The sequence below is a fragment of the Aquarana catesbeiana genome, linkage group LG02 (genome assembly GCF_042186555.1).
Source record: "Aquarana catesbeiana isolate 2022-GZ linkage group LG02, ASM4218655v1, whole genome shotgun sequence".
Taxonomy (NCBI): domain Eukaryota; kingdom Metazoa; phylum Chordata; class Amphibia; order Anura; family Ranidae; genus Aquarana; species Aquarana catesbeiana.
This window is the reverse complement of record NC_133325.1, coordinates 468353356-468367596: the sequence shown is the minus strand read 5'-3', so window position 1 is coordinate 468367596 and position 14241 is coordinate 468353356. Positions and strand designations below refer to the sequence as shown.

Sequence of the window (14241 nt, the reverse complement as noted above, 5' to 3'; positions counted from 1 at the left end):
ATGTTGTATCGGCTCAAAAGGCTGTTTCTGTAATGCTGACAGAACTAAAATTCAAGTCCAAAGGGTTCAGGGGTGATCTAACTGAAGGATTAAGCCGCTTTACCCCCTGAATAAAGCTACGAACCAAAGAATGCGAAGCAAGTGGTCGCTGAAATAATACTGATAAGGCAGAGACCTGGCCCTTGATAGTACTCAAGGCCAACTTCATTTCTAACCCCATTTGAAGAAAGTCAAGGATTCTACCTATGTATGACATACTTCCTGGGGTGCCAACCCTTGGACTCACACCAGGAGACATATGCCTTCCAGACTCTACAACATATGATTCTGGAGGCCAGCTTCCTTGCAATAACCAAGGTAGATACCCCTTGAACTGGACAGCCCACGCTTTTTCAGAATGTGGGTCTCAACAGCCAAACCGTTACATTTAGCGTTTGTAAGGTAGGATGGAATACCCGGACCCTGCGAGAGGAGATCTGGACGTGGTGGTAAGGTCCATGGGTCCCCTACAGCCATCTTTATGATCTTTGCAAACCAAGATCTCCTGGGCCTCGAGAATCACCGAATTCCCTTCCTGCTTGATCCTGCTAAGAAGTCGTGGAAGCAGCAGAACAGGAGGGAATGCATAAATCAGTGAAAACTGATTCCACGGGAATACCAAGGCATCTGTTCCGCAAGCTAGCGGATGCAAAGCTGTCGACCTTTTTGTTGAACCTGGACGCAAAACAGAAATACGTCCGGAATCCCCCATCTTTGACATTGTCAGGAAAACATCGGGGTGAAGAGACCATTCTCCCAGGAACAACTGCTGGTGACTCAAATAGTCTGCCTGCCAATTCTCTATTCCTGGAATGAAGACTGCCGACAGGCAAGGTACACTGTTTTCTGCCCAAGTTAGGATATGATTCACCTCTCTCTGGGACGCACAACTTCACGTGCCCCCTTGGTGAGTGATATAGGTCACTGCTGTGGCATTGTCAGATTGGATCCGGACAGGACAATTCTGTAATCTGAACGTCCAGGCCCTCAGGGCCAAGCGCGCTGCCCGAAATCGAGAATATTGATGGGCAAGGTAATTTCTGACCTGGACCATTTCCCTTGGACAGTCACCTCTTCCAGGACTGCTCCCCAACCCGAAAGGCTGGCATCTGTTATCACCACCTTCCAGGTAACGGGTAGGAAGGATTTTCCCTTCTGCAGATTCTTGGTTATCAACCACCAACTGAGGCTATGGCGCACCTTACCTTTGGAGACAAGTACATTGGGAAATCTAGAGCTTGGACCTTCTTGTTCCAAGCTGAAAGGATACTGTTTCAGCTTGCAGCAGTCTCGAATGAAACTGAGCATAAGGAACGGCCTCGAATAAAGCCACCATCTTTCCCAACAACTTCATGCAGAGTCGAACAGAAGGATTCTTCTTTGCCTTGACTACCTGCATCAGCTGCCTTATGGCACTGATCTTCGCCTGGGGTAAGAATACCCTCTTCTGGGCTGTACCTATGACCAGACCCAAGTATTCCAATCTCCTTGATGGTTTTAAGGAAGATTTCTCTAGGTTGAGAATCCAACCTATGTATTCCAGGTAGTTGACTGTGATGACCATACTTTGGTCTAAGCGGGCTACCAACCGGTCTATCAAGAGCAGATCGTCTAGGTACGCTAAAATCGTTATACCTTGAGCCCTTAATCTGGCTAGAGGAGGGGCCAGAACCTTTGTACATACTCGAGGAGCAGTAGCTAGTCCGAAAGGCAGAGCTACAAACTGAAAATGAAGATTTTCTATCTCAAACCGTAAATATTTCTGGTGGGGGGGGGGGGAAGAGGCACATGGAGGTATGCATCCTTGATGTCGATTGACGCCAGAAGTTCTCCACCTTGTAGGATGGAGACTACTGATTGGATTGACAATGCGAAAAGAGCGGATATTCAAAAACCGGTTTAGATCCTTGAGATCTAGAATGGGTCTGACATCTCCATTTGGTTTGGGTACCGTGAAAAGGTTGGAATAAAACCCCAATCCCTGCTCTTCTATGGGGACCACCGATATCACCTTTTAAGACAAAATATGGTCCAATGCTTGAAATAATACTTTTTCTCTGGATCCCTGGGAACGTTTGATCTGAGAAAACGAGGAGACGGTGACTCTCGGAACTCTAGTTTGTACCCTAGAGTAATTGAGGAAGCCACCCATTTGTCTTCACACTCTTCCTGCCAGACCCTTGAGAACTGCAGACGTCTAACCCCCACTCAAGCGAGCGGGGGTGCCCCTTCATAAGGAGGCTTTAGTATTTTGTTTTGTAGGTTTCCTTCCCCAGGACTTTTTTTGTCCCTGGGGTTGACCCTGAGGTTTAACTCTTGAGGCCGATGCACCTGGCACTGGAGAAGCGGCTCGTTTAAATGATACGCTTACACCTTTTCCTAACCGGCAAAAGGTTACTTTTCCCATTGGAAATTCTTTGGATGTACTTATCCAGATCATCCCCAAACAGCCGTTCACTGTGAAAAGGAAAACTAGCCAGGAGCTTTTTGCAGGGCGCTTCGGCTGACCAATTTTTCAACCATAGTATCCTACGCATGCATATGCACCAGCCCCAGCGTAAGGCCGGGAGAACAGAATCTCTTATAGCGTCTATTGCAAAACATAATGCCCCTGGTAGCTTGGCCAAATCTTAGGCCAGGTGATCAGGAATAATCTTGAGCACCTGTTTAAACTGGTCTCTCAAGGATTGATATACACCAATTGCTGCCAGCGCAGGCTGAGTTACTGAACCTGCCAGAGAGAAAAAGTGTTTTTCAATAGGAATTCCAACTTCTTAGCCGTTGGATCCCTAAGCATTTGAGCATTGTCTACCTGACAAGTCAAACTTTTATTGACAAAGTATATAGCAGCGTCAATTGCTGTTATCTCCCATTTTTTATTAAACTTCTTCAGCAACGTAGACAGGGGCTGCAGTGTTGGAAACAGTTGCAACACCTGACTTCCCTGATGGCTCACTCTGACCTGCCATCTCAGATCTCTCAGGGGAGGATGTCATCTTAGAGATGAGTTTAGGCTTTTTAGAGCTTGAAGGAGTCCCTCTTGAGCCCTTTTTTGGGGTGTTTCTATGCCTTCTGACCATAGCCCGATGCACAAATGCAGGGGTACTACCAGAAGTAATTTCATCCACTGCTTGAGCAAATAGTCCAGCAACTACCGCTGCTATTTAACGCTGAGCCTGGTGCTTTTAGTAAATGTGCCAAGGGAATGCCTGTATCACCAAACCTCTTACATGCCCCTTTTGCTCGTGTCCCTCCGACAGCTGCAGCCAGCAAAAAATTTAGTTTTTAAAACATACTCCCGCGCTGGACGTTGACGCACGCCAAGCTAAGCCCAGTCCCCTCCATCACATCGCGACCCCCTCTTCTCATGGGACAAGATCAGCTTGTGTGTGTGTGTGGGAGGCGAGGAGACCTGGTGATCAAACCGCCATGCAGGGGCGGTAAAAAACAGCGGTATCACCACTTTGGCTTCCCCCTATCCAGGGAGAGGAGGAAGCTTTGTCCAGGTGGGGGGGGGGGGGTTAAATCCCAAATCTTACCGGAGGCCTGGGCTGCTCGCCGGAGGGAATCTGCAGCTTTTGCTGAGGCAGCATGGTCTTTGAGGAAGCATGACAAGGTACGTGCTCTATACAGCCGCCAGTGGTGACTTTTATGCATGGCAACACTTTTTAAAGAAGACAATTCATAAGAAACTTAAAAATTCCTTAGAAATCTCCACTTACCTTTTCCGCTGCAGGGTTTTCTGTGGTAAAATCAACAGACCCAATCTTCATCCCTCATAGTGGGCTCTGTTTAAAAAAAACCCTTCAGGACCTGGGGCCCCATTTTATTGGTGGATCCGCACTCCTAGACCCGTAATAGCACCCCACCAGAAAAAAAAAAAAAAAAACTTATGGCTGAAAAAACCAAAAGCACTGGATCCCGGGATCCAGCTCTCCAGAAAGAGAAGCGTTACGGGCTAAACCTCATTTCCTCCGCCACAAGGCCTGGGTACCATTCAATTCGGCCTTAAAAGACACTTTGAATGGATTGAGCTGCATAGCTAATCCCCACAAGGATTGCTCCAGTGGAGCTCAGCACAGCACATCTTTACTCGTGACCAACACCTTAGACACTGGCGAAAAAACTGAGGTACTCCCAGTAGTGGGAGGGGTTATATAGGGAGTGGACTTCCTGTCTTAGGGTGTGCCAGTGTCCATCACCTGAAGGTGGCCTATAACCCAGATAGTAATTACTATGGCTCGGTGTTCCATGATGTACGATTAAGAAAGATGTGCGTGGGAGTGACCATAACGGCATGGAGTGCTCTGCTTCCAAGCACGCAAGGATTACTGTGCATGTACCAATTACGTCATCAGCAGAAGCAGATGCCAATATTTAGTAAACGGCACAACTATGAGCGGTTTCGAATGCACCTACAGGTAAGACTTTTTATATTTTTACCTGTAGGGCAAAACCAACTTTCTGACTTTACCGCTTTAACCACTTGCCACCCGTACAACTTACTTATGGCACTGCTGCGTCAGGTCTGCGGCACGCATAAAAATTCCATAAATATATTCCATAGTTTGTAGATGCTATAACTTTGGCGCAAACCAAACATACACTTATTGGGATTTTTTTTTACCAAAAATATGTAGCAGAATACATATTGGCCTAAATTGATGAAAAAACTAGATTAATTTTTTTCTATTGGATATGTTTTATAGTAGAAAGAAAAAAAATTTTTTTAAATTAATTTTTTTTTGTTTATAGCGCAAAAAATAAAAACCACAGAGGTGATCAAATTACACCAAAAGAAAGCTCTATCGGTGGGGAAAAAAGGACAAATTAACCACTTTAAGACCAGGCCGTTTTCTGACATTTGTTGTTTATAAGTAAAAATCTGTATTTTTTGCAAGACAATTACTTAAACCCCCCCAAAATTTTTTTTTTAGCAGAGACCCTAGAGAACAAAATAGCGGTTGTTGCAATATTTTGCGTCACACTGAATTTACACAGCGGTCTTCTGAACTATTTTTTGGGAAAAAATACACTTTAATGAATAAAAAGAAAAAACTGTAAAGTTAAAAAAATGTTGCGCTGAGTAAATAGATACAAACTACGGTACTTAAAAATCTCAATAGGCAACGCTTCGCAAAATTTTTACAGGTTACCTGTTTAGAGTTACAGAGGAGGTCTAGCCCTAGAATTATTGCTCTCGCTCTAACAATCGTGGCGATACCTTACATGTAGTGCGAACATCGTTTACATATGCGGGCGCGACTTGCGTATGCAATCGCTTCTACGTGTGAGCAGGGGGGGGGACGGGGGGGGATGGTGCGCTTCTCCCGCCACCTATAAAAGTGATCCCGTGGCGTATCCGCTGCCAGGACACTTATGTGAAAGCTGGTCGCCTAACAAAAAAAAAATGTCACTGGGGTTATGCTACCCCAGTATTTAACAAAAAACATGACTACAATTACAGTTAGGCGGTCGGTAAGTGGTTAAAGTAATGCAGTGCCGTATCGCAAAAAAAAGGCCTGGTCATAAGGGGGGAAAATCTTCTGGAGGTTAAACAGCTAATAAGAAAGGAGCAGTCAACTAGTAAAGATTTTCCACAATGCTGCTGCATATGATGGGAACTTCCATGACTTCCAAGCATCCATTGAGAATAAATCAATACACCGCAGATTATCACTAATAATCAAAATATATGACTGAATCGGATGAATTGCTTGCAAACAGCGCGAGTCAATGTGGTTCAGTGTATGAATACTAGAAAAGTCTGATTTCTGAATACATGATTATCTTGATTCCTCAAATGTTAAGCACTGAATACTCAGATTCAGCAAAGACTACATACAATAAGTGTAGCACTAGACATGACATCAATGATACAGACTTCCCGCTGCACTATTGTATTCTGACAATAGAGGGTTTCCCGCTTTAACTTTTGTGAGAAGAGCCAAAAAAAAAGACTATAAAACAATGAGGACAACATGTAGAAGGAAAGTCTACACTTTCCTAGTAGGACACAGGTCGAAAACAGCAAAACTGACATGCTGCACAATAAAGTATTGTCCCCAACTCTTCCACTTTCAAATTTAGGAATGATGAAAGAACCGCTTTAATATAATTACATTTACCTGTGCTCTTTATGCTCCTGCAGCTGGCAGTCTCGACACGTCAATCTATCACACGTTTCGCAAAACAGTTTGAGCTGTTCTTGTTTATGGACAGGACAGAAAACTGGACGCTGGCCCGATGCCCCAACAGATTCTGTAAAAGACAAAAATATACTGAAAAGATGCACTTTTATGGGTGTGTGCACAGAAATATATAAAAAAGGAAGTCCATCACAAGCAGCATATGCAAATCCACCCAAGTCATGTAGAGGTCATAGCCATTATTAATCCTTGTGACAACCTCTGACCTCACATAAATGCCCATGTAGATATATGCATATAACTTCCAAACCGCAATGTGGAGTAAATGTGACTAATCACAGCCATGGAAAGTCAGAAAGAATCCATCATAGTAAAGCAGTCATGACCCTAATGTTACTGAACAGGCTCCAGACCAGGGACCAAGTGATAATTGCACATGCTTGCACTTCTGCTCCCCAGATGTTCCAAAAAAGGGATCTTGTAAAGAAGTTAACACTTACTGATCAGTAGTCACATGATGGCTTGTCTCCGTCATATTGGCACACTATAATCAACTTGCTGTTCCTCATGAATGTGTGGGAAAGTCAAGACAATGCTGAATATCAAAAGGTGGTGTCAGACCATGTTCCTTATAAGACTGAGCACCGAAGTCATTCAAAAAGGTACGTGCAGGCAAATTTTGTCACCTGCATTGTGTTTTCTGAGCTGGGTCTGTATTTTTACAATACTAACTACTACTGTTCCAGAAGATTAAACCCCCCCAGTTCCTGAACAGGCCATTTGTTTGCGTTCCGACACTGTTACTTTGACAATTGTACGGCCGTGCAACGATGTACCCAAATAAAATTTTGGGTTTTTTTCCCACAAATAGAGCTTTCTTATGGTGGCATTTGATCACCACTACCTTTAAAAGCAGCAAAAAAAAAAAAAAAAAAACCCCACACACGTTGCTCCTTTCCTCCAGGATCACAGAGGAGGCCAGAGACGATCTGGTCTCTGTTCACCTCCATGGCCTTGCAGTCGACAAGTGGTTAAACCTCACAGCTCTCACAGCCGTGGCCAAAAGTTTTGAGAATGACACAAATATACATTTTCACAAAGTCTGCTGCCTCAGTTTTTATGATGGCAATTTGCTTATACTCCAGAATGTTATGAAAAATGATCAGATGAATTGCAAAGTACCTCTTTGGCATGAAAATGAACTTGATCCCATAAGAAAAATTCCCATTGCATTTGTGAAGAAGGCTTCAGGGCACCCAAGAAAGCCCAGCAAGTGCCAGGACCGTCTCCTACAGTTGATTTAGCTAAAAGATTGGGGCACCACCAGTGCAGAGCTTGCTCAGGAATGACAGCAGGCAGGAATGAGTGCATCTGCACGCAGTGTGAAGCAAAGATTTTGGAGGATGGCCTGGTGTCAAAAAGAGCAGCAAAGAAGCCACTTCTTTCCAGGAAAAACATCAGGGACAGATAGTCTGCAAAAGGTACAGGGATTGGACTGCCGAGGACTGGGGTAAAGTAATTTTCTCTGATAAATCCCCTTTGCGTTTGTTTTGGGCATTGTAGTAGAATTTCATATTAAAAAATATATATTTTATGTTATTTAAATTATTATTCATATTATTATTATTCATATTATATAGTAGTGGTTTTATCAATATTATTAATCTTTAATAATGTATACTATGTTTTCCATAGATTTAGAAAGACTTAATTTTAAATGTTGAACTTTAGATGACCTCTCTGCTTCTCATACTTTTTATAAGATAGTTTACTGGGTGAAAGTTCATTAGGATAGTTTTTAAGCAAGCGCTAATTAGAAAAGAAAACACTTGACAGCAGATAAATCACAGATATAAGATAACATCTTTATACAGGTGGTTTAGAAATAATTATGTGGAATATGGGAAAGTTATGTACAGTACATTAAAGCGGGGTTCCACACAAATTTTGAACAATATCGGTATGTATTCTCTTCCTTGCCTAGATGCTGACATGCCGTTTAAAAAAATTTAAATCGCCGTAATTACCTTTTATTTTTCTATTCTTCTCTGCACTTCCTGGTTCTCCTCCTGTGGGAATAGGCGTGTTTCTAGCCTCTCCCAGACTCCTGGGGAGCTAGTCTCAGGCTTCCCAGGATGCCACTGAGCATGTGCGGGAACGAGCGGTGAATGCTGGGGAGCACAGCATTCACCACATCCAGGAAATAAATGCTTGTGGGCTTCAAATGCCCACAATGAAGATGGAAACCGCCTGCAGTGAATAATATAAGTTATTCTTTCCGACGAAATCTGACACAGGCGGACATATTACACACAATATGTGAGTATGTAATGCTGAGAAGAAAAGTTTGTGAATGAACTCAAAAAAAAAAAATGATAGATACAGATATTTATTTGACAGGGTCAAACAAAGGTCTGCTTGTGCCCTCATCAAAACTGTTAAAATATATTGAATAAGGAAACACTGATATATGTATATATCAATAATTAAACAATATTGAATAAAGTAATTGGCTTTGTATGGAATGTGTATATGTGTAATATGTTATGTACATGATACAGTACTTTTTGTGAAAACCATGTATGTATACATGCACATAGAACTGTATAGTGAGAAACCATAAGACATAACACATAATGGTTGTGTTTAAGTGCAATATTAATGACTGATATGATGAACATTTGCGTAATTATTGCGGGACCCAAAAAAAAAAAAAATCAGTAGCACTTTTTAATGCTACAGGTCATGTGCTTTTAGAAAATGTCTAATTTGAGGGGTCTTTTCAAAGCCTGAAAGCTGTAAGTGAAAATGGTGACCTCCGGAGTAAAATTGTTATTTACATTTTGTCATACCTTCAGTTTTCACCATTTCACAAAAATAGTTTTAAGTTTTATATTTACTAGGAATTTAACAGTAATTTTGTACATTGTTAACTATGAATCCACTATTAATGATTTTAGTGTACTTTTAGCGAAAATATTGCTTTGGTAAACATTTGCGCAAATATTGCAGGGCCTTAAAAATCAATAGCACCTTTTTATTATACTGGTCTTATGCTTTCAGAAAATATATGGTTTTGGAGGGTCTTCCACAAATTCTGAAAGCTGTAAGGGAAAAATGAAACCTTAAGATTGAGAAATTTGGATATTTACATTTTTGTGCATGTTCAATTTTCACCATTTTGCAAAAAGCGCAATTTAAAAATCACATTTATTTATGAACTCAATACAGGTTAAGCTTTTATATTTAGTAGGAATTTTGTAAAATTTGGTGTGTTTTTATGTGCCAATAATGTTTTGTGCATCTTCTTCAAATATATTGGTTTGATAAACATTGACGGTCTAAAAAAAAAAACAAAACAGTAGCACCTTTTTATTTTACTGATCATGTGCTTTCAGAAAATATATGTTTTTTTTTTTGGGGGGGGGGGGGGGGGGGTTTTACAACTCTGAAAGCACCCGGTAATCATTTGTTACACAGGCAGAATGGCAGATTGCCGTTCTGTCGGTATGGAAGGCGTTGAACCTTTGTTTCTACAGAGCCAGTGTCATTAGTACAGTGACCATGCATACTGTGTGCATTGATCACTGTATCGGTGTCACTGGTTACCAAAAAAAAAAAAGTGTCAAAAGGTTAAGTTAGGTGTCCGATTTGTCCGCTGCAGTATCGCAGTCCCGATAAGTCACTAATCACTGCCATTACTAGTAAAAAAAAAAAAAAAATAAAAAATTACATAAATATATCCCATAGTTTGTGGACGTTATAATTTTGTGCAAACCAATCAATATACGCTTATTGGGATTTTTGCTTACCAAAAATATGTAGCAAAATACATATTGGCCTAAATTGATGAAGAAAGGTGATTTTTTTTTTTTTACATTTCTTTTGTATGTGTTTTGTTTTATGGCAGAAAGTAAAACTTTTTTTTTTTTTAAATTAGTCTGCTTTTAGCACAAAATATAAAAAGAAAACAGCTGAGGTGATCAAGTACCACCAAAAGAAAGCCATTTGAAACCAGAAACTACAAACATTTTCCAAAATTCTTGCACTGTGCATAGATTGTCCATTCTAAAAAAAAACTGCAGAAGAGTTCAAAAGTAGTAAGAAAAAAGTGTTACCTGAAGATACATCTTCTTTCTTTGTTATTATGTGATCCTTGGTAAATTTAACTCTTTGATGTGCTTCAATACAGGTCTTGCAGAGCCATTCTCCACATTCCCCACAAAAGCCAACAGCACTTGCATTATCTTCACAGCTTGTACAACCCTAATAAAAAAAATGAATTCAGTTCAATATAGAGTTTTTGCATGCACACAGGTAGAGAAATTGTACAGAAACACTGAAAAGTTGCCTTGGGAGTCCTAACCTAGAAACACTTGCTCTTGTAGTACTATTTGTATTGTCCAATATACTTCAACACTACAGGAGCAAATAAAGTAGAGTTACAAGGGCATTATGCCCATATACTTTCTGAAGTTGCACATTAGATCGGCTCTGATTATTATATAATCAAGTGGAATAAATAGCAAGCTTCATTCATAGTTAAGGAAGGTTTTAAAGTAGAAATTAAAGGAAACTTCCTGACAGACTCCTATGGCAGTATACGTTTGGGTAGCTCCGTCCGTGCTCCTACTCCATAGGACCCCACTCCCATAAATTTTCAAGCTGAGCCAGAGATCACGTTCCTTTTTGTCCTCCCCCACTCATAGGACCATTTAGTATGAAGTTTCATATCTTTTTGGAAGACGTGACGACCGGGTCTCATGCGGTACAGCAGTGCGAATATTGGGAGCATCCTGTGGTGTCCAGAAGTTCCAGGATTGCTCCAGTAGTCACTGAAAACCCAGCTAACAGCAGGGCGGTGAAAAACACACATGCGCAGAAGATTGATGCCTATAACAGAAGCTCTGCCAACAGCGAGCAGTTGCGCCAGGTCAGATGCCCTAACAGCAGGTGACCTCTTAAGTGTGCCCAGAATGAAGATGTGCGCTGCTGTTCCTGCCTCTGGGATCCAGGTCTTTCTTCTGCTCTACTGTATGCTCCTTCTTGCTGCTATTAATGGATACTTTTTTCCTGGCTCTAGTGTCCTTTGGCCTCTCTCCACGGCACCGGCGTGTCCCGGTACAGCACATGCCCAGTAGCATTTTGTGTCCCGACCAGCTGCATAGGATTCCGATTGCTGGGATTTGGCGCATGCGTTGCGGGCGGATCCATCCTGATCGGGATTTTAAATAACCTCTTAAAAAAAAAAAAAAAGGAAGAGGTTAGAGGCAATGGGTTGTTCCTCCGGATCATGTTCACCCTGATGGGTGCAAGAAGAGCCAGCACCAAAAGGATCTACAGCAGAATCTGGACGAAGTTTCCAAATTTTGTGGCAGCCTCCAATAGGTCCTACATCAAGTACAAAGTGCATGTTATTTTGGATTTCCTGCAGTCCAGCCTGAATTTTGGCCTGAGCATCAGTTCTCTCAAAGCTCAAACCTCGGCCTTCTTGGCCTTCACCAGCGTTGCATGGGCAAATCATCCATTGGTGGTCCGGTTCTTTAAATGGGCAGTCAAGCTAAGGCCCCAAAGAAAGCCAAGGTTTCCTAAGTGGGACCTTCCTCTTGTACTCCACCTTGCCTCAGCACCCAGGGGCATCAATTAAGGACTTATCCTCTAAATAAGCATTCCTTGTGGCAATCAGCTCGGCGAACATGGTGCCCAAAATTGCATCTCTGGGGTGCAAGGAGCCTTTCCTGACCGAGTGGTCCTAATCCCAATGTTGGATTTAATGGATTCAAAACCTAAAATCACGTCAGTTTTCCATGAAGATCAGGAGATTGTCCTTCCCACCTTTAAGACAGTGGAGTATGTCTATACTTACCCCTGGACTACAAGCCTGAGGGCCACGGCCACCTTCAGACTCTGACCCTCTTTGTGCTCTTTTCGGGAAAAAAACGGGGGAAGCAAGCTTCCTCCAGAACCATTGCTGTCTGGATCGTACCGACCATCCGAAAAGCGTATAGTGCCAAGGGCTTGACTCCTCCAGAGGCGGTGACAGAGCAATCGACAAGGACAATGTCGACTATATCTATATCTTTTGTTGACTTTGGCCTTTAAGTGCTGTCCGTTAATAGTGGAAATTAGACCATTTTTTGTTCAGCATTCCGGCCGTGTGTTTGTGTGTGTGTCTAGTTTTTTTAACAACAAGGTTGGTCTTTATTTGAGAGTATGATATACAGAATGTAGAAAAAAAAACGAAAATAGTATGGCAAGTACACAATACAGTTATTCAACGTATAGATCTTATACAGCAGACATTATTAGCTCAGCATTTAAGTGTTGTACAGTTTGGTGTTACCAGGCAGTGGGGGGGGGGGGGGGACGCCAGCATAAATTACAGATAGTCATTGCATAATACATAGGGGGGGGGGGGGGGGTCAACATACCCACCACACACCTCAATCCTGCCCAGCTCCACATCCTTCAGAGACCCAGCAGGGAGGTCAGATTGGGTCAGTCCATGGTTGCCAGACTTTGGCGAATTTTTGGGGACATCCTCTACTTCTATAAGTTAATTTATAAAGCGGTATGACGGCATTTATTGAGTCTTCCCAGGTTCTTATTGTAGGGGGACGACTAGACGTCCACTTTAACAGAATCACTTTTTTAGCATAGAATAACAGTAGGGCCAGTAGTATTTTGGTATAGCGAGGTCTCTGTTCGTCTTCTTGGATACCCAACAGGGCCAATTCTGGCGATAGGGAAATTTCCAACTGTAGTCTGACCTGTATAAATTCTTCTATAGCAGCCCAATATCTGGAGAGTCTAGGACAGTTCCAGAACATGTGAATATAGTCACTATCCGGTGACTGGCACCTCGGACAATTCGAGGATCTCAGCGGAAACGCTCTGTGCAGCCTCTGAGGGGTGAAGTACACCCTATGTAAAAACTTGGTCTGGATTAGTTTATCCCTAGAGGAGATCAGTACCTGAAGACCATTATCAAAGCACTCTTCCCAAGATTCCCTGTCTAGGTTCTGAATATCTGTCTTCCACTTAACCCACAAGGCTTCCATCCTGGGGGAGCCTTTCTTAAGTATTGTAAAGTATAGCGTAGACAAGGGTTTTTGCAAGGCTTCTTGTGATAGCAACTCCTCAACCGCATCGGCCTGGATAATAGGCGGGGTCGGAAATTGTGCCTGGAAGGCATGTCGCAGCTGATAGTAACGAAAAAACATCCACCCCGGGAGATTATGCCTAGTCGCTAGTGTACGGAATGGGATAAGGGATCCTGATATTATAATATCTTTTAAGACCTTAATACCATATCTGGCCCAGACCTGCGGATCCGGGATGGTCCGAAAATGCGGGAGGGTGGAGTTCCCCCACAACGGGCAAAATGGAGACCACTGGCTGGTAGCCAAGAACCTTCTCCTAGCCATACCCCAGACCCTTATGGTAGTTTCAGTGGGAACAGGCAAGGAGGGGTACGACGACGTCCCGCGGTAGGCCAGGTTGCTTAGTTCAGTAAGGGATCCCACAATAGCCGCCTCGAGACACACCGCTGCGTTAGCTCTAGATTGTTCGAACCACCACCTGACCGTGACCAGGACAGCCGCCCAATAGTACACCGTCAGGTTAGGTAAGGCTAGGCCACCGAAACTCACGGGGAGCTGCAAAGTGGTGCGAGCTATACGTGGAGACGATCCCCTCCAGGGAAAGGAGCTAATACACGTATCCAGATTCTTAAAGAAGATTTGGGGTATCCACGTTGGGCAGTTTCGAAATATATAATTGAGCTTGGGCAGGTATATCATTTTTAAGACATTAATCCTCCCAAGGAGATTTAGGGGCAGATTAGCCCATCGGGAACAGTGCTCTTTTAGTTGCGCGACTATTGGAAAAAGGTTTAGGCGCCGGTATGCCTGAGGCTCTCTTGCAATCTTTATACCCAGGTACGTAAATTCGTCCACCCATCTCAATGCTGTCTGAGGAGCCAGCTCTTTTGCCCGCTCATCTAAAGGGAAAAGGACTGATTTGGACCAATTTATACGTATCCCTGAGAATT

General features: G+C 42.7%; 1 protein-coding gene across 1 annotated transcript in view; it reads right to left on the bottom strand.

Annotated features, from left to right (window-relative positions):
- Window positions 1-14241, bottom strand: part of TRIM33 (tripartite motif containing 33) — a 253604-nt gene that overhangs the window by 161565 nt on the left and 77798 nt on the right. The window contains exons 3-4 of the mRNA XM_073613483.1: window positions 10307-10454; window positions 6168-6300 (exon numbers count right to left, since the gene is read on the bottom strand). Coding sequence (XP_073469584.1) covers window positions 6168-6300; window positions 10307-10454 — 281 coding nt within the window. The remainder of the gene's footprint in view (window positions 1-6167; window positions 6301-10306; window positions 10455-14241) is intronic.